This window comes from Chelonia mydas, chromosome 2, assembly GCF_015237465.2.
Source record: "Chelonia mydas isolate rCheMyd1 chromosome 2, rCheMyd1.pri.v2, whole genome shotgun sequence".
NCBI classification, from domain to species: Eukaryota; Metazoa; Chordata; order Testudines; family Cheloniidae; genus Chelonia; species Chelonia mydas.
Window position 1 is genome coordinate 11,938,482 of NC_057850.1, and position 20,035 is coordinate 11,958,516.

A 20,035-nucleotide genomic window follows, 5' to 3' on the forward strand; every position below is an offset into this window, starting at 1 on the left:
TGAGGTTCAGTAGCCTGCAATGTGCAGGAGGTCAGACTAGATGATCATGATGGCATATTCTCTTGATTTACAGGAGTCTATGAGCTGCCTAAATAAACATGCGTTGCCATCTTTGTTGTACGGATTAAGTATTTGTCTAAGCATTTCTAATGGTACAAGTGACTTTGGACAGCAGCATGGAATATGTGAGCTACATCTGTGCAGCTTCATTTCCAATGGCAGTTCTCTGGAGGAGCCATTATATCCTCATATGCACCTGAATGGTGCACCCATTGACCTCTTCCCCAATCCTTTACAGAACAGTGAGCTCAGGCCAAAGTACCTAGTGCTCTGTTTGCATTCACAGACCTTCCTATGGGGAAGGAGAACCTCATATTGTGGTTGATGAGACTGTGAGAAGTAACCCATGAACATTCCGAATAAATTTCCCTTTCTCTGACAACCCTTGAAACAAGACAGATCATAAAAGGAGGACGCATCCCCCATCATCTCATCTCTGGTACCCAACTGGGAAGTCACAAGGCAAACCATCCTTCTGATTATGGAGAATGTCAGGTTTCAAAAGCCTTCAGACACCTGAATTAAATTCTTAAGCATGGAGAAGAGTCCCTATGTTAATTTCTGTAGAAAGAGAGCTGGTTGAAATTCTATAATCGAAACATTTTCCCATTGAAGAATGGGAGTACTTGTGGCACCTTAGAGACTAACAAATTTATTTGAGCATAAGCTTTCGTGAGCTACAGCTCACTTCATCGGATGCATTCAGTGGAAAATACAGTGGGGAGATTTATATACATAGAGAGCATGAAACAATGGGTGTTACCATACACACTGTAACAAGAATGATCACTTAAGGTGAGCTATTACCAGCGGGGGGGGGGGGGGGGGGGGCAAACCTTTTGTAGTGATAATCAAGGTGGGCCATTTCCAGCAGTTGACAAGAACATCTGAGGAACAGTGTGTGTGTGTGGGGGGGGGGAATAAACAAGGGGAAATAGTTTTACTTTGTGTAATGACCCATCCACTCCCAGGCTCTATTCAAGCCTAAGTTAATTGTATCCAGTTTGCAAATTAATTCCAATTCAGCAGTCTCTCCTTGGAGTCTGTTTTTGAAGGTTTTTTGTTGAAGAATTTCTTTTAGGTCTGTAATCAAGTGACCAAAGAGATTGAAGTGTTCTCCAACTGGTTTTCGAACATTATAATTCTTGACGTCTGATTTGTGTCCATTTATTCTTTTACATAGAGACTGTCCAGTTTGACCAATGTACATGGCAGAGGGGCATTGCTGGCACATGATGGCATATATCACACTGGTAGATGTGCAGGTGAACGAGCCTCTGATAGTGTGGCTGATGTGATTAGGCCCTATGATGGTGTCCCCTGAATAGATATGTGGACACAGTTGGCAACGGGCTTTGTTGCAAGGATAGGTTCTTGGGTTAGTGGTTCTGTTGTGTGGTGTGTGGTTGCTGGTGAGTATTTGCTTCAGGTTGGGGGCTGTCTGTAAGCAAGGACTGGCCTGTCTCCCAAGATCTGTGAGAGTGATGGATCGTCCTTCAGGATAGGTTGTAGATCCTTGATGATGCGTTGGAGAGGTTTCAGTTGGGGGCTGAAGGTGATGGCTAGTGGCGTTCTGTTATTTTCTTTGTTAGGCCTGTCCTGTAGTAGGTGACTTCTGGGTACTCTTCTGGCTCTGTCAATCTGTTTCTTCATTTCAGCAGGTGGGTATTGTAGGTGTAAGAATGCTTGATAGAGATCTTGTAGGTGTTTGTCTCTGTCTGAGGGGTTGGAGCAAATGCGGTTGTATCGTAGAGCTTGGCTGTAGACAATGGATCGTGTGGTGTGGTCTGGGTGAAAGCTGGAGGCAAGTAGGTAGGAATAGCGGTCAGTAGGTTTCCGGTATAGGGTGGTGTTTATGTGACCATCGCTAATTAGCACTGTAGTGTCCAGGAAGTGGATCTCTTGTGTGGACTGGACCAGGCTGAGGTTGATGGTGGGATGGAAATTGTTGAAATCATGGTGGAATTCCTCAAGGGCTTCTTTTCCATGGGTCCAGATGATGAAGATGTCATCAATGTAGAGTAAGTAGAGGAGGGGTGCTAGGGGACGAGAGCTGAGGAAGCGTTGTTCTAAGTCAGCCATAAAAATGTTGGCATATTGTGGGGCCATGTGGGTACCCATAGCAGTGCCGCTGATTTGAAGGTATACATTGTCCCCAAATGTGAAATAGTTATGGGTGAGGACAAAGTCACAAAGTTCAGCTACCAAGTTTGCCGTGACATTATCGGGGATACTGTTCCTGACAGCTTGCAGTCCATCTTTGTGTGGAATGTTGGTGTAGAAGGCTTCTACATCGATAGTGGCCAGGATGGTGTTTTCAGGAAGATCACCGATGGATTGTAGTTTCCTCAGGAAGTCAATGGTGTCTCGAAAATAGCTGGAGGGCCTAAGGAGGGAGTCTACGTAGCCAGACAATCCTGCTGTCAGGGTGCCAATACCTGAGATGATGGGGCGTCCAGGATTTCCAGGTTTATGGATCTTGGGTAGCAGATAGAATACCCCAGGTCGGGGTTCCAGGGGTGTGTCTGTGCGGATTTGTTCTTGTGCTTTTTCAGGGAGTTTCTTGAGCAAATGGTGTAGTTTCTTTTGGTAACCCTCAGTGGGATCAGAGGGTAATGGCTTGTAGAAAGTGGTGCTGGAGAGCTGCCAAGCAGCCTCTTGTTCATATTCCGACCTATTCATGATGATGACAGCACCTCCTTTGTCAGCCTTTTTGATTATGATGTCAGAGTTGTTTCTGAGGCTGTGGATGGCATTGTGTTCTGCACGGCTGAAGTTATGGGGGAAGTGATGCTGCTTTTCCACAATTTCAGCCCGTGCACATCGGAGGAAGCACTCTATGTAGAAGTCCAGTCTGTTGTTTCGACCTTCAGGAGGAGTCCACCCAGAATACTTCTTTTTGTAGTCTTGGTAGGAAGGTCTCTGTGGGTTAGTATGTTGTTCAGAGGTGTGTTGGAAATATTCCTTGAGTCAGAGACGTCAAAAATAGGATTCTAGGTCACCACAGAACTGTATCATGTTCGTGGGGGTGGAGGGGCAGAAGGAGAGGCCCCGAGATAGGACAGATTTTTCTGCTGGGCTAAGAATATAGTTGGATAGATTAACAATATTGCTGGGTGGGTTAAGGGAACCACTGTTGTGGCCCCTTGTGGCAAGCAGTAGTTTAGATAGTTTAGTGTCCTTTTTCTTTTGTAGAGAAGCAAAGTGTGTGTTGTAAATGGCTTGAGCCATTGCCAACTGCTGGAAATGGCCCACCTTGATTATCACTACAAAAGGTTCCCACACCCTCCCTCTCCTGCTGGTAATAACTCACCTTAAGTGATCACTCTCATTACAGTGTGTATGGTAACACCCATTGTTTCATGTTCTCTGTGTATATAAATCTCCCCACTGTATTTTCCACTGAATGCATCCGATGAAGTGAGCTGTAGCTCACGAAAGCTTATGCTCAAATAAATTTGTTAGTCTCTAAGGTGCCACTAGTACTCCTTTTCTTTTTGCGAATACAGACTAACATGGCTTCTACTCTGAAACCTGCCGTTGAAGAATGTGGTTGTCTCAAAATTTTTTGATTTCCATTGGGAAAGTCTGAACAAAATATTTCAGCTTGAATCAACATTTGGAAAAAAAATTGTTTCAAAATGCCAGTTCAAAATTTTAAAAAATGTTCAGAAATTTTGAAACATTTTCATTTGATCAAAAATGTAGAAATTTTTCATTCAGTGTTTCAAAACTGATTTTTTTCAGAACTTTTCGTTGTTCTGTGAATGTTTTTGATATTTTGACTTTAGGTGCATGAGGAACGCTCGCAAGAGCCTTAACCACTGTTAAGGTTTGTGTGCACAGTTCCTGTGCAAGGGTAACTGGATGGGAATGCTTCACTTTTTTTATAGCCTCTTTCATGATATGGTCTCCTCTCACTTTAAAAACATGAATTCAGCCTCTCAAAATTCCTGTGAGGCAGGCTTCATCGTCATTTAACAAACGGGGAAACTGAGGCACAGAGCATGGCAGTAAATTGCTTAAGGCCACACAAGAAGTCACACTTGCAAAACTGGGAATAGAACCGAGTTCTCCTGGCTTTGTTCTATGCTCTACTAGAATGCGCTGCCTCCCCTTATCTCTTGATACTATGTAAAGAAAAAGTTATAGCAACATAAATTGCTGCATAAAGGAAATCTCATTCCACCATGATAAAGAGATGTGGGTGGCGGTTGTATCCAGATTAAAAGAGGATCGAATTTCCCACATCAGTTACATTAAAAAAACGGAAATATCTCTCTTGCCTTTTAATGCTGAGGCTGGTCAGCCAGGGTATAATTTGTTCTACCTCCCACAAGCTGTAAAGTGCTTTGCAGCTAAGTGACACTCGGAAAGGTGTGAAATGGTTTGGGCCTTTGGAAAAAAAGAAATCAAAGAAAATCAAAGCGAAAGACCCTTATAACTCAGTGTCCTCCCCTCTCCCAGATCAGAATTTAAAAGGGACAGCACAGGGAACTGGCTTTTGGAAAGTGGGTTTTGTTCCGTACAATTGAATGATCACTAAAAATGGTCATCAGTAAAACCAATTTCTACTTTAATCTTGATTATCAGCAACAAGAGGAGAAGACATATGGCATGATCTTATTGGCTTGGGTAAAATCTTAGGGGTAAAATATAGCTGATGTATTACAATTATTTGTAGCGGTGCCCACTATGGGGTAGGTCCTTTTCACAGACTCAAGAACAGTCTCTGCTTCAGAGTGCTCGGGTTCTAAGGACAGGCAGAAGTCAGGGGAAGGGGAACAACCATAGGCAATTTGTATACAAGTCAAATCGATTTGCTATAAGCATCACGGCAGAAAAGACTTTAAGGGGGACAAGGACATGACAGATTTCTGCAGGTTCTGTGTGTGTGACCATGGCACTTTCTATCTATTGGCTCTGATCAGTTAGGGCAACCAAGCCGGCACGCCCCTGGTGGCAATAAATCTGCCAGGAGCAGGAGATGTAGTGGTATACGACTCCTTTGCTCCAGAGCTGGCAGCGTTGCCCAGAAAGCTGGCTGCACGGGCTGTCCAGAAGGTGTTCTCATTCAGTGAATCTCCCAGGGAGCCCTGGCAATATAAATTAAAGCTGCCTTCCCCCCGAGGAGGCCTCCGCCAGCATAGTTGTCCCACCAGGGTGCAGTTTTGTAGATTGCACATGCCTGCACCTACGTAGGTGAATCAGTCTTGTGTTTGTGCATAATCAGCCTGCTTTAGGATGTGTCATGATGGTTGTGATAGAAAAAGTTTGCAATTGAATTATTAATAGTACCAATAAGCATGCTTAGAATGTGAAACTCATTGCTACATGGTGTTGTTGAGGCCAAGAACTTGGCAAGATTCAGAGAGGGATTAGATGTTTATGTGGATAGCAAGAATATCCAAAGTTGCTATAGTAAATAAATAATAATAATAATTAATAAAGACCTTGGGAATGGATATAATACCTTATGCTTCAGGTTTAAGTCAGGCTCTGACTATTAGGGGTTAGGATGAAACTCCCCCGTGGGCAGATATTCCACATCTGCCTTCTGTGGGATTTCTTTCACCATCTTCTGTAGCATCTGGTGCAGTCTACTGTCTTAGACACGATACAGGACTAGACAGCCCATGAACCTAATCCAGTCTGGCAGCTCCTATGTTCCCCACTATTTAAATACCTGGTAGAGTTTGTTTTTCATAGAAATCAGAACTAATTTATATTTAGTTCAGAGTGAGCAGAAGCTCAAAGCCACTGAGTAATTGCAATTAAAAAAATATTTTTTTCCTCTCATGCAACCTCCCGCCTCTGCACCTCACAAGACTCCCTTTTTTAACACCTCCTTGCATTCCTGTCTCTGAGCTTTCGTCCACACAGTGCCATGTCGAGGGCTCTCTGCCTTGCTTGTTTGCCACTGCCATCCCCTCTCTTTGTTCAAATTCCTCCGTAAAATGCATCTCTTCTGACAGGCCTTTCAAAAACACTATATATGAATAATTTTAATTGTGCCCAGCCAAGCAAACTGCAGGTCAGGCTGGTTTCAGCATTCCAACCATCTCAGGCCAGTCCATCACTGACCTCTTCCTCTCTCCTATCTGCTCACGATGGGCCTAATCCTCCTGTTTCCATGTGTCATTGGCTTCTGCAGGAATGGGATCAACACCTTTGTCTCTGCCTCCAACTCCAAGCTTCCTGCCTTCTTTAATACCAGTCCCTTCACTTCCCATGTTCTAAGTGTCCTTCCACAGTCACCACTGATTGTCTCAGCAGTACCTGTTGCTTTATCTCCTGCACTGGGCTGATTTACACTGTTCCTTCTTGGCTTTGATTCTCTCACTAGCATAGCTAGGTGCAAGTCGTCCTGGCCGTGGCCTCTTCCTGACTAGCACAGTCCAGTTTGAGGGGAGCGCTTTCTGGCTGCAGAGACCCGCAGTGCAGGGGAGTCTGTTGGAGCCATGTGCAATTACAACTCTCCTGAGCAGGACTTCTTGCTTAACCTTGGATCATGCCAACAGATGTCGGTATTGCCTAGAGACTCTGCTCCTGGTCTCCCATGGGATTGTCAAGTTCTGCATGCACCTCAGGCTCGCTCTGAATAATAATAATGTTATGGTGGTGATGGCCTCATATCTGTGCTAGCCTGAGTCACTGTATAGGGTACAGAACTGCTGCAAGGCCAGTGAGTCTCAACTGATCCCATTCCTGGTTACTTTGCCCCCTCTACTGGTCAGATGCTGACAATTTTTCAACTCCCTTTTCTTCCATGTGTTCTAAAGTTGTAATTTCATATGCCTGCTACCTTATTTGAAAGGCCGAGCCACCACCAGTGCCTCATCCTTCATTCTCGCTGCTGCCGTCTCCTCTTTCTCCCTCTCTCACCTCTTCCTTCAAAAAGAACAAGTATAACCTTGGTCCGTGACCTGTGATATTGAATAGTGACACTGCTAGGATTTGTTGCCCAAAGTGCTGACTTGTCGTTTTTGTTCTTCGGTCTGTCTCCAGTTCCATTTAATTCTTTATACAGGGCCCTTCCAAAATATACGCCTCAGCACTCTCTACAAAACCCTGCTGGAAAACTGAAAGTAAATAGAACTGTGGTGCTAACCAGAGGCAGGCAGGCTACATTTGACTTCCCAGTCACTTTTCTTGCCTTTCTTCCCACTTTATTTGTTTAGTCCCCAATCCACCAAAGCTTTTTAACACATGCTTAACTTTAAGCACATGAGCAATCCCATCCTAGGTCTTCAGTGCGTGCTGAAGGGACCCAGTACTGCAATTTTGGGGTATATACACCTTTGACCTGCTCCCTGGTTTGCTCATGGGGTGCCCCACCAGGTCTCAGCCCTCTAGCCTTACCTCTCTCTCCGAGCAGAGACCCACATCCCTTTCCCTCCTGAGCAGGGGCCTCCCCACCTCTGAAAATCACGCTACTTCTTTAGGTGCCTAATTGCGGAAGTTGGTGTCTAACTTTAGGCATCTGCGTTTGACAGTGTTGGCCAGCATTCTTACCAGCTCAAGCGTATTTAAGTTAAGAGCCAGCATTGGCACAAGAACAAATGGATATCTTCTGGCGACCAACAAGTTGAGGCTTGAAATTAGACAAAAGTTTCTAACCATCAGAGGAGTGACGTTCTGGGACAGCCTTCCGAGGGGAGCAGTGAAAGCAAAAGACCCTAACTTGTTTCAAGAGGCGCTTGATACCTAACAGAGAGCTAGCAACAACGCTCTGTTCACTGATGCTGCCGCAGGCTCAGCTGTGAGCAAAGGAATACTTTCTGTTGGCAGATTATGAGCACCTGGGTGGTAATTACTGGGCTAATGATGTAATTGGGAGGATATAAGTAGAAGGAATAGGAAGCAAGAGGAAGCTTAGAGGGGGAGCTCAAAAGGTGAGCTGTGAGGGTACAGGGAAAGCTCAGGTTAGAAGATGCCACTGTTCTGTTCTGTGTGTAAAAGTGCAGAGGAATAAGATACATGTGGGGAAAGGAAAGCAACCTGGATGTGTTTAGGACTGTGAGGTGACAGAAACAGGCTAGATAGTGTGGCACACCACGTAGCTGAGGGAATGCCCTGTGATAATAAGTTAATGGGGGATGGTCTGATGAGGTTGCTTACAATGGCATATGGCCCTCCGCGACTGCTATTAGCAAATATCCCCAAAGGCTAATGCTGGGACACTAGCTGGGGCAGGCTCTGAGTTACTACAGAGAATTCTTTCCCAGATGTCTGGCTGGTGGGTCTCATCCACATGCTCAGGGTCTAACTGATTGCCATATTTGGGATCAGGAAGGAGTTTTCCCCCAGGTCAGATTGGCAGAGACCCTGGGTTTTTTTGCCTTCCTCCGCAGTATAGGGCACGGGTCACTTGTTGGTTTGGACTAGAGTAAATGGTCGATTCTCTGTAACTGAAAGTCTTTACATCAAGATTTGAAGACTTCAGTAACTCAGCCAGAGGTTAGGGGTGTATTACAGGAGTGGGTGGGTGAGGTTCAGTGGCCTGCAATGTGCAGGTGGCCAGACTACATGATTATAATGTTGCCTTCAGCCTATGAGCCTGTGAGCAAATCTCATTGCTACAGTGAGGGTTATAATGTCGGAAATATTTTCCCAAGGGAAGTGGTGTAATGCCTATTACCTGAGCCAGTTAAAACCAGACTGGCCGAAGCACTTGCTGCTATACTGCAGGCAATCGAGCGTGGGCCCAGTTGAAAAGATAGGGCATTTCCATCTCCAACTTGTTTAACACACCGAGACTGGGAGTGGCTAAGTCATTATGCAAGGTAGCCTATCTCCCCTTGTTTTTTTCCTACAACCCCCCCCCCCCCCCAAGACGTTCTGGTTAAACTTGGATTATTGCTGTGCACATTGTAAGATGAGCTATTGCCAGCAGGAGAGTGAGTTTGTGTGTGTGGTTTTTGGAGGGGTGTGTGGGGGGGGGGGGGGGGTGAGAAAACCTGGATTAGTGCTGGAAATGACCCACCTTGATTATCATGCGCATTATAAAGAGAGGTTTCAAAGAGGGATGGGCTATTACCAACAGGAGAGTGAGTTTGTATGTGTGTGTGTGTTGGGGGGGGGGGGAAGGGTGAGAAAACCTGGATTTGTGCTGGAAATGGCTCTACTTGATGATCACTTTAGATAAGCTGTTGCCAGCGGGGGAGTGGGGTGGGAGGAAGTTTTGTTTCATGGTCTCTGTGTGTATATAATGTCTTCTGCAGTTTCCACGATATGCTATGCATCCGATGAAGTGAGCTGTAGCTCACGAAAGCTTATGCTCAAATAAACTGGTTAGTCTCTAAGGTGCCACAAGTCCTCCTTTTCTTTTTACGAGACCACTTTGTGCACCATTTTTGTGTTGACAGTTTACTACTCAAATGACAGGGCCAATGGGCAAAACTGCAGGTGTGGAGTTTTTGTTTTAAAATATTGGACCTATTGTATCAGGTCTAGTCATTTGAAGGCATATAGGTAGAATCACATTTTTAAAAAATCCAGCTAACCCTGTCTCATTCATTATTTATTTCAGAAATCTGGTGTTGGAGGTAAACTACTTGCTCCTTAGGTTCTCTTTGAAACAACCTTAATCGGGATTAAATTAGGTTTACTGTGGCTAGAATGTTTCACTGGACAGGCTCTGCCTTGCGAGATAGCCTTGATTGCCTGAGCCTCACTCATTTCTTGCATCAGGGACAGGTCTGGAGTTCACCTTGCAGGGAGAGTAGTTAGTGGCTTAAGAGGCTGCCTGTGCAAAGCTGGTAATTCTGTTCTGCTCATGAGTACAGGCTCCCAGCTCGCTTCTGGCATCTGTCCTCTTTTTATGGAGGCTACTCAAATAAGGGTCGGTGTTGCGTGTGATTAGAATCAGCTATAGGGAGCAGAACACCCTGTGCCCAGCGGAAGATTGCTCCTTTCACACTCTAGATGGGATGTCACTGGGTCTGATAAAACATTTTTCTTTCTTTCTTTCCTGGCAGGGTCCAGTCGGGCCTCCTGGTGTTGCTGGCCCTCCTGGTGCTCCAGTAAGGAAACATGCTTACGTTTTTCTTTGTTTGGTTGTAAAGGGTCAGAAATGGCATTCTGAAGTAACTAAGGCTCAGGCCCGCTTCTGTAGACTTCAGTGGGAGCTTTGCCCTTGACTTCAGTGGGAGTCAGATCGGGCCTTTGGCTAGGACATATTCATGCTCGCACTTCCTCATTCTGAAGCACTGGTTGACTTCGTGTGATGGCTCCTCTGCACTTACTCCTGGCGAAGTTCTGTGCAACTGCACGTGCACAGAAGCATGTCCCCCTGAAGGGTCTCTTTGCTTCCCGACAGAAAAATGGGTTCTGTGGGGAATCAAAGAGCAGCTGCATCAGTGCTCACTCACCTCTCCCCGGCAGCATGGGCCCATCTGTTTGGGCACCCAAAGCAGCCGGGGGAGAGGTAAGTCAAGGGTGGGGTGGGGGGAGAGGGGACCAAGGATGCCATGGTCACCCAGGGACGTCAGTCCCAGCTGCGTGATGAGGGGAGGGAAGAGAAGGAGGACGAGGGACTCAGTTCCCCCTCGCCCTCCCCTGCACGGAGCAGCCAGGGCTGGGTCAGATCAACCCCTAGAAACCTTCCCCAGGTGCAGGAAGCTCTGCACAATGGGGCACTGGGGGATTGGCTGGGGAGTCTGGGTACAGGGAGTGAGGCTTAGCAGGAGGGGTTCGGTGCGGGGGGCGGGGAGGGGAAGAATCCAAATGCACAGGGGTGGGGCAGATGGGGAGCAGCTCCCTGTACAGTGACCCTTTCCCGACCTCTTGGCCCCATCACTCCTCAGCCACGGGAGGGAGGAGTCACTGTAAAGGGAGCAGCTCCCCGTCCTCCCAACCCCTGTGCATTTGGACTCCTCTCCCCACAGACCCCCCTCCAAGCCTCACCTGCGTCTGCATCTGGAACCCCTCCATTGAACTCCCCCAGCAGCGGGAACCCCTCGTACCCAGAACTCCCCACCAAACCTCACCCTGACGAGCCTCACGCCCTGCATGAGGAGCCACTGCCCCCAAACCTCCACCCCCCTGAGCCTCACCAACTGCATCAGGAGCCCCCTACACTTACACCCCCACTCCACTGAGCCCCAATGAGCTGCACCCTGACCCCCACCCCACCAAGCCCCACTCCCCCAGCACACTCCCCCACACTGAATCCCCCACACCTAGAACCCCACCCCCCACTGAGCCCTAACCATCTTCACCTGGACTCTCCTGCAGAGTCCCATTCCCCCTGCACCCAGAACCCCCAACAAGCTCCTGTGTATCCAGATCCCACCCCCAGGACCTCCAACCATGCTTCCCACACCCAGATTGTGCCACACAGAACCTTGATACTCTTGAGGAAATTCTGCATCAAAAAATTAAAAATTTTAAAATTCTGCAAAATTCTGCATAATTTTATTTTGTCCAAATTGCACAGTAACAATATAATCACACCATTTTCAATTATTTTGGTATTTTATTTCAAAATACTTGTCAGCAAATAGTTGTACTTTGACGAATAAAATTATACAGAATTTTGCAGAATTTTAAAATATTGTGCGCAGACTTTTTTATTTGGGGGGGCAGAATTCCCTCAGGCATATATACCCCCACTTTTACAACTACTCCTAGTTCCCAAAGTAGAAACAGGCCTTTGTGAGGGGGCAAGTTGTGCTGATCTATCTGAGCAGAAGTCGGTAAACTGTAGTAGCGGAATGTCACTGCATTGCAAAGGCCTGAATGCTAACAGTTCCCTACTGTGGTTTTGTTTCTAGGGATTGCCTGGAGAAATTGGTGTTTCTGGTAAAACTGGACTGCCAGGACCAGCTGTAAGTTCTGAATTGCTGCTTTCATTTCCGTCTTCTATGACTGTGCATGTCTAACTCACACCCTCTTTCTAGTAGCTTGTCCACATAAAAGGTTAATGAGTCTGGTACAGTTGGACACTTCCTTCTCATGCACTAGAGACTTATGCTTTTAGCAAGAGAAATCCTGAATTCAAACACCTCTGCTGGCTGAAGCAAGAATCTGTCATACACGTACTTTGGGATTTCAGTACAAGAATACATTCAGGCAATCCTTTTTTTAATTACTCCCCCCAAATTATTGCAATGTGCAGTTCTTTAAAACTACAAGCTTTCCAAATCAGGCATGTGAATTGAAGCAAAATCTCCATCTTAGAACAGCAAAGCAATTTCCATTGGGTGTTTAATGCCAGGGCAGATCAACTAGGATATAATTGGCTTTAATAGGCACTCCCACAATCTGTGAGGTTCTTCAGTGGCTGTGTTAAGACAAGATTCTTTCCTACCTTTCTAATACATTAGACAATCATTGTCATGATGATTCTGCTAACTGGTGCTTTCACGTCGATTTGATAGATTGTATGGTTAATAAATTGCTGACACTTAAAGAAGGAGACAGACTATTTTAGCCTTGGAGGCAGAAGAGAGTGGGAACCGATGAGTAAAGATACCATCTCCAAACTTATTTAAGAACCAATTTATTTATAGTCTCTAAGGTGCTTGCTGTTCTTTCTCTGCAGCAACAGTGACATCCAGTGGCCATTTACCAAGACTGGTTTTTTGGATAGGAGATGCCTCATTGGCCTAGGGAAGACAGGATGTTTTCCTGTGATTCAGATGGAAAATAGAACAGAAATCGTAAAAACTCAGCAAAGAAACAATGGGGCTGATTCTGCTGTTCTTAAAACCAGCATAAAAGAGAGCACAATGAGGTCATATGTGTCTCCTAGCAGCTGGATGCTAAAAGAGTCCTGGTTTAAAATGGTCTGAACATAAGTCGTCTCCCACAGCTGATAATTTTCTCTTGTTTAGGGATCGCCTGGCAAAGATGGATTAAATGGTCTTCCTGGACTTCCAGGCCAAAAGGCAAGTGGCACAGGATATGTCAACTTAACACTATTCACCTACGGATCTTACTCTGTGGACAGAGTGCCAAACTCCTCCATGCTAGATTCTCATCCATTCCACTTCAGTGAGCCAGCAGGTGCAGCTTCAGGGCAAATCAGCTGAAGCTCCTGTATTGAATTTGGCACAGGGTGTATTCAGCCCCTGTGACGGGTTCCCCAGGGTGCAGCCTGGAACTGGGGTACCGCTGAGCCCTCTGGCATACCAACCTATGCTCCATCTCACACTGTGATGCTGTGACAAGCTGTCAGCCTCTCCAAGTATTGCACTTACACAGCCATCCACAGGCAGGGACACACCCAGCTGAGTTACATGAATGCTTTTCCATAGCCACTCATGAACTAACAATAGAGAGGCTCCAGCCAAAACCCACAGCTCCCCAGCCTAGGACCCCAGGGCTGTTGCATCCTGCCCTGGTCAGAAGTCTGACCAATGTAAGTTTATTACCCAGTCCACCCCACGCTCAATGTGGAGAGGGTATGCACCCGCTTTTATACACTGAACACATTTCCCAAGCACTTCAGCCAAAAGACACTGTTTAAGGTAAAATATAACACAGATGTATTAACTACAGAAAGGTAGATTTTAAGTGATTATAAGTAGTAAGCATATAGATCAAAGTTGGTTACCTTAGAAATAAAAGTAAAATCACAATCTGAGTTCTATAAACTAGACAGGATTTGAATCAAGCAATGTCTCACCCTGATGGTATAGTTCCTTCATACACAAGCTGGGATTTGCCTTTTCAGTCTGGGACCACCTCCCCAGTTCAGTCTTTGTTCTCCAGACTTTTTTTCAGGTGTTGAGTTTTGGTGGGAGAAAGGCCAAGTGATGATGTCAGTTCCCTTTTTATAGTTTCTTACAGCTTGCTGGAAAGATCCTTGGTTATGACATGAGTCAAGCAGTCTCCATTGTCTACATGCTATCTCTGAGAAGTCTTTATAGTATACAGCTCCTAGGATAGTCGTTGTAAGTGTGGACTCCTTTAACAGGCCATCAGCATGTCTGGCTCCTCCATTGTTGCACCTGAAAGACTAGTTTTGGGTGTTCCGAAGCTCACAACATACTTCAGTAACACACACATAGCAAAACATAGCAAATGTGGCAGGCGACCAGCTTGGCTTAACAGAGAAATCTTCGGTGAGCTTAACACAAAAAATGAAGCCTACAAGAAGTGGAAACTTGAACAGATGACTAGGGAGGAGTATAAAAATATTGCTTGAGCATGCAGAGGTGTAATGAGGAAGGCCGAAACACAATTGGAGTTGCAGCTAGCAAGGGATGTGAAGAGTAACAAGAAGGGTTTCTACAGGTATTTTAGCAACAAGAAGGTGGTCAGGGAAAGTGTGAGACCCTTACTGAATGGGGGAGGCAACATAGTGACAGATGATGCAGGAAAAGCTGAAGTACTCAATGGTTTTTTTGCCTTGGTGTTAACAGACAAGGGCAGCTCCCAGACTGCTGCACTGGGCAGCATAGTATGCAGAGGAGGTAAGCAGCCATCAGTGGTGAAGGAACAGGTTAAGGACTACTTAGAAAAGCTGGACATGCACAAGTCCATGGGGCCGGATCCAATGCACCCAAGGGCGCTGAGGGAGTTGGCTGATGTGACTGCAGAGCCGTTGTCCATTATCTTTGAAAACTTGTGGTGATCAGGGGAGGTCCCAGATGATCGGAAAAAAGCAAATGTAGTGCCCATCTTTAAAAAAGGGAAGAAGGAGAATCGGGGAACTACAGACCGGTCAGCCTCACCTCAGTCCCTGGAAAAATCATGGAGCAGGTCCTCAAGGAATCCATTTTGAAGCACTTGGAGGAGAGGAAGGTAATCAGGAACAGTCAACATGGATTCACCAAGGGCAAGTCATGCCTGACCAGCCTGATTGCCTTCTATGATGAGATAACTGGCTCTGTGGATATGGGGAAAGCGGTGAACGTGATTTACCTTGACTTTAGCAAAGCTTTTGACACAGTCTCCCACAGTATTCTTGCCAGCAAGTTAAAGAAAGTATGGATTGGATGAATGGACTATAAGGTGGATATAAAGCTAGCTAGATCGTTGGGATCAACAGCTCGATGTCTAGTTGGCAGCCGGTATCAAGCAGAGTGCCCCAAGGGTCGGTCCTGGGGCCGTTTTTGTTCAACATCTTCATTAATGATCTGGACGATGGGATGGACTGCATCCTCACAAGTTTGTGGATGATGCTAAATTGCGGGGAGAGATAGATATGCTGCAGGGTAGGGATAGGGTTCAGAGTGACCTAGACAAATTGGAGGATTGGGCCAAAATAAATCTGATGAGATTCAAGAAGGACAAGTGCAGAGTGCGAAAATGACCTGGATATTACAGTGGATGAGAAGCTGGATATGAGTCAACAGGGTGCCCTTGTTACCAACAAGGCTAATGGCATATTGGGCTGTATTAGTAAGAGCATTGCCAGAAGATCAAGGGAAGTGATTATTCTCCTCTATGCGGCACTGATGAGGCCACATCTGGAGTATTGCGTCCATTTTTGGGCACCCCACTACAGAAAGGATGTGGACAAATTGAAGAGAGTCCAGTGGAGGGCAACAAACATGATTAGGGAGCTGAAACACATGACTTCTGAGGAGAGGCTGAGGGAACTGGGGTTATTTAGTCTGCAGAAGAGAAGAATGAGGGGGGATTTCATAGCAGCCTTCAACTACCTGATGGGGGATTCCAAAGAAGATGGAGCTCGGCTGTTCTCAGTGGTGGCAGATGACAGAACAAGGAGCAATGGTCTCAAGTTGCAGTGGGGGAGGTCTAGGTTGGATATTAGGAAAAACTATTTCACTAGGAGGGTGGTGAAGCATTGGAATGGGTTACCTAGGGAGGTGGTGGAATCTCCATCCTTAGAGGTTTTTAAGGCCCAGCTTGACAAAGCCCTGGCTGGGATGATTTAGTTGGGGTTGGTCCTGCTTTGAGCAGGGGTTTGGACTAGATGACCTCCTGAGGTCTCTTCCAACCCTCATCTTCTACAATTCTATGAAAATGTCATAACTTCCCATACAATGAGGGTACATATAATCCAACCGGATATTAATGTTCAACAGATCAAGCCTTGTAAAATGATACAAGCCATACTTTGTACAAAACATATCGTAATTATATGACAGTGGTGAATATGGGGGTTTCAGGGTGCTGCTTTGAAGCACAGAGTGCCACAGTCCCATGAACAGCAGGAGAGAGAGTGACTTTCTCATCCCCTCTCCTTAATCCAAATTTGCCTCCTTCTACTGTTTGCTGACAAAGAGGCTGATGCAGAACTGCTAGGTACAGTTACAAATCTTGCCAGAGGCAACAGGGGGATTGCATCTCAGTACCAGTGTCATGCCCGAGTCCAGTTCAGACTCTCTTCTCAGGGCACAATTATTCAGACACCCAAAGCCCACGAGTAACACCCAGCAAATGCGGGCTGAGGTCCCCACAGGTTTTGCCCTTGCCTGTCCAGCCACTGGAAAGAGAACACACCCTTCCTTTAACTCTCCTGCTGGATCATGTGACAGCCAGGCAGCTTTGAACCGTGTCCTGGCTGTGGTATCCTCTCACAGGGATTAAGTGCAACAGGAACAAAATACAATAAATACTGCTCAGAATGATAGATTTAAAAACCAGCATCCTTCCCTACATGGCAATCCAGGCGGAGAAGAGGTGTGTGTCCTGCCTTGATGGGAGAAGTGTTCTCACTTGAGTCACCATCAGTCCTTACTGGAGCATTAAGGAAAAGGGCTCTGTGATGGCTCTAAGCAGCTCTCCTTCTCCACTGGAGTTAGGTGACAGCATTATGAATGGTGAAGTCAGGAGCAAACTTGGACTGCTGGTGGCAGTTCCTACACCTCTTGTGCCTGCAGCTGCCAGCCTGTGTTAAAGGATTAGAAAACCTGCTTTACAGTGATAGACTCAAGGAGCTCCATCTATTCAGCTTAACACAGAGAAAGTTAAGGGACAACTTAGTCACAGTCTATGAGTACCTTCATGGGGAACAAATATTTAATAACACGCTCTTCAGTCTAGCAGGAAAAGGTATAACACAGTCCAGTGGCTGGAAGCTGAAGCTAGACAAATTCAGGCAGGAAGTAAGGAACACAGTTGCCAACTTTCATGCGGTAAATAAGCACCCCGACTTTCACAATAAGCCCAAAATCAAGCTAATCCCATTTCAAAACAAGGCCAAAACAAGCCAATCGCTAAGAACTCCAACACTCTATGTGGCTAGATCCTCCTGGCGTGCAGTCTGGGACTGCGGTGGGCCCGCTGTGCACCCCTGACTCTTTCCCCGCCTTGCCCCTGCTTGCCGGGAGCCGATCAAAAAGAAGCAACAAGCTACAAGCCAAACAAACAACAGCCTACAAGCAGGGTTTTTTTCGCAGGTTTGGCATGTCCGGTAAGGAGTGAATTTTTGACGATGAACTACTCTGCACAACGGCTTGAGGTTGTTCACAGAAGGAATTTGGCCCCATGTTATTCCAGAATGGAATCTAATGACCTTTGGGGTTTTGTATACACATTTTTCAAGAGTGGACAAGGCATCTCAGGAAACAAACAAAGCGTGTGTACACACACCCACACACGGAATTACTGGAGATCTGAACCCCCCGGCTCCCTGCTCAGACCGTTGTCTGCACATTTACTGCACCCCTGGAGAGTTGTTCTGTTAATGTCCATTTGTGTTCCTCTCAGGGAGAACAAGGAGAGAGGGGAGAGGAAGGTTTTCCTGGGAAAGCTGGTCCCAAGGTAAGGAATTCCAATTCACAGAGCTCTCTGTAAGCATGAATTGAATCTGCCAGAGCCCGATTTTGATTTCATTTATATCAGTGTAAGCAGGGGTAGCCCTGCTGACGTTGATGGCCTTACATTTGTGTAACACTGGTGTAAGGGAAAGGAGAAGCAGGTCCCTGTCCCTCTGTGCACAGTTAATTCTGCCACAAGGTGCCATCGTACATAGACATGGACCCAACTAGGACTCAGGATCTGACACTGACGTTTTAGGAGGTTGGCTCGGGTGTATTGGATCCTGCTGCTCCCTGTGGGCCATGTAGGGGGACCCATTTCTAGATCTGGGTTGGAGAGGGAGGAAGGAACTCCTGTGAAACATCTGTTTTGCTGTATGGTGATATGGGGTGTAACATCGTGATTATCAGGCAGTGTTAAGGGTCATTGGTTCCCTGTAATACTAAAGCTGTGCTTTTGTCTTTCCAGGGTGAGAGGGGAGATCACGGTCCACCTGGTCTAGCTGGTGAGAAGGTGAGCAGGCAAAATTGTCTTAGGAGTGCATAGTAACCAGACCTGGGACTAAATCATTCCATCAGCAACTAGATAAAATGACATTGGTTTGACTCTGACTGAAGACTGAATTAGCCGTGTTTGGAATGATCTGATTTATGGTAAGCTATAATGTGGGGGAAGCTCTGATTAAATGGGGATAAAGCCCAACTGCCTGGGCATCCCTTACAGTCTGGTCTCATGCATGGTGGACAGCAAAGAGAAGGAAAGCAGAGAGGCCTAGGCAGATGCACCTGTTCTCCTGGGCACACAGCATCAGTCCAGAATGCTGGTGGGACTTCTGAGAGGCAGGGGCCTCCTTGTAACCATACAGTGCAGTGGGGAGAGTTGTCACCGTCTCTCCAAATGCTACAGTTATGAATTGTACTTGCCAGGGAAAGTGCCCCACATGACAGGTCTCTTGTGGAACAGAGGCAGCAAAGTTGTCGAGCTCCCTGTATCCTGTGGCTTCTGGCTGCCCCGGTAGAAGCTGAGCTCAGCGGGGAACCTGTGAATCTCTAGGGCTGTCCTTGAGCATAAGCCACGGCTTGGGGCTGAGGCAGAAACACCCAACTGAGATGTTTGTATGGTCACCCCCATACCAGCTTTCCAAATACAGTAAACAAACATCAACAAAGGAAGATTCATGGGGAAAGTCCCTGCTTCCACTGCTGCTCACACCCAGTGTAAAGAGGGAGTCACCCCAGAGAAGCAGATGGGGTTATACTGACCTGACACAGGTGGGAGAGAGAGGAGAATCGGGCATGTGACTGTAAATAGGGATTGGGATGAAACAGAAACTGGCCTGGTTTAATGTGGACGTGTTTATTCGGAATCCAGAGTGCTCAGGTTCAGTGCATGCTGTCATTGTATTGACAGGTTTTAGTGTATTTGATGTTCTTTTTCTCAGAGTCCATGCACAGGAACAAGTCCCTCTCTACAATCACAGTGAATGTCATGCTGACACAATGCCAGCAGTAAACTCATGCTTAGCATGAACACTGGTTCAGCGAGAGCAGGGGGGGCAAGTTCAGGATCTTATGGAGAGGCCCTCAGTGATCTGCAGGTGCTCATCCAGGATCTCACGTAGCAGTCCTCAGTGGGCTGCAGGTGCTGTTCCAGTGCCTTATGGATCAACTCTCAATAAACTGAATGTGCCCACTCAGGTTCTTATGGAACAACCTTCAAAGGTCTTCTTGGAGATCTTGCAGTGCTTTCTGGATTCTCCTTCTCTCCACCTCTCAGTGAGCGGCCCCAGGAGTGGCACCCATCCTCACGTCTCCCCTCACTAGTGAAGAGCTCCCCATGTCAGGGGGCCTTCCTGAGCCATTACTGCAGCACCCCACCAGCCTGTTGGCAGCCCCTCACCCCTCCAGCAGACATGCAGTGTCTCTCTACCAAGCTCATGCATGGTGGGTGTGCCTGTGTCCATGTTTGTTCTGCTGTGGGGCTCAGTGCTATATACTGTAACAAGCCTGAGAAATAATAACTCCTGACATCCTGCCATGCATACACGTCCTCTCCACCTGGCAGCAGACTTACTGACTAGCACCAGCAACAGACTTTACTGTCACGCTCAAGTGCTCAGGGAGCTGGCCGCAGAGGAATCCAGGCTCAGATCCTCCAATCTCTCATCAGATTCCCCTGCAGCTGGATATTTCTGTGTCCAAGTGTGGCATTAGCAGCAGCAGCAGCCAGAGCAAGGGAGCCTGGTGAGAGACAGAGGTGGTGGACTCCAAACTGCAGCAGCTCCCCGTGGTGG

At 46.7% G+C, this 20,035-nt stretch overlaps 1 protein-coding gene across 1 annotated transcript in view; it reads left to right on the forward strand.

Annotated features, from left to right (window-relative positions):
• COL22A1 (collagen type XXII alpha 1 chain) overlaps window positions 1-20,035 on the forward strand; it is a 325,582-nt gene that overhangs the window by 230,939 nt on the left and 74,608 nt on the right. Inside the window, exons 24-28 of the mRNA XM_037892981.2 lie at window positions 10,041-10,085; window positions 11,838-11,891; window positions 12,900-12,953; window positions 17,692-17,745; window positions 18,211-18,255. Coding sequence (XP_037748909.2) covers window positions 10,041-10,085; window positions 11,838-11,891; window positions 12,900-12,953; window positions 17,692-17,745; window positions 18,211-18,255 — 252 coding nt within the window. The remainder of the gene's footprint in view (window positions 1-10,040; window positions 10,086-11,837; window positions 11,892-12,899; window positions 12,954-17,691; window positions 17,746-18,210; window positions 18,256-20,035) is intronic.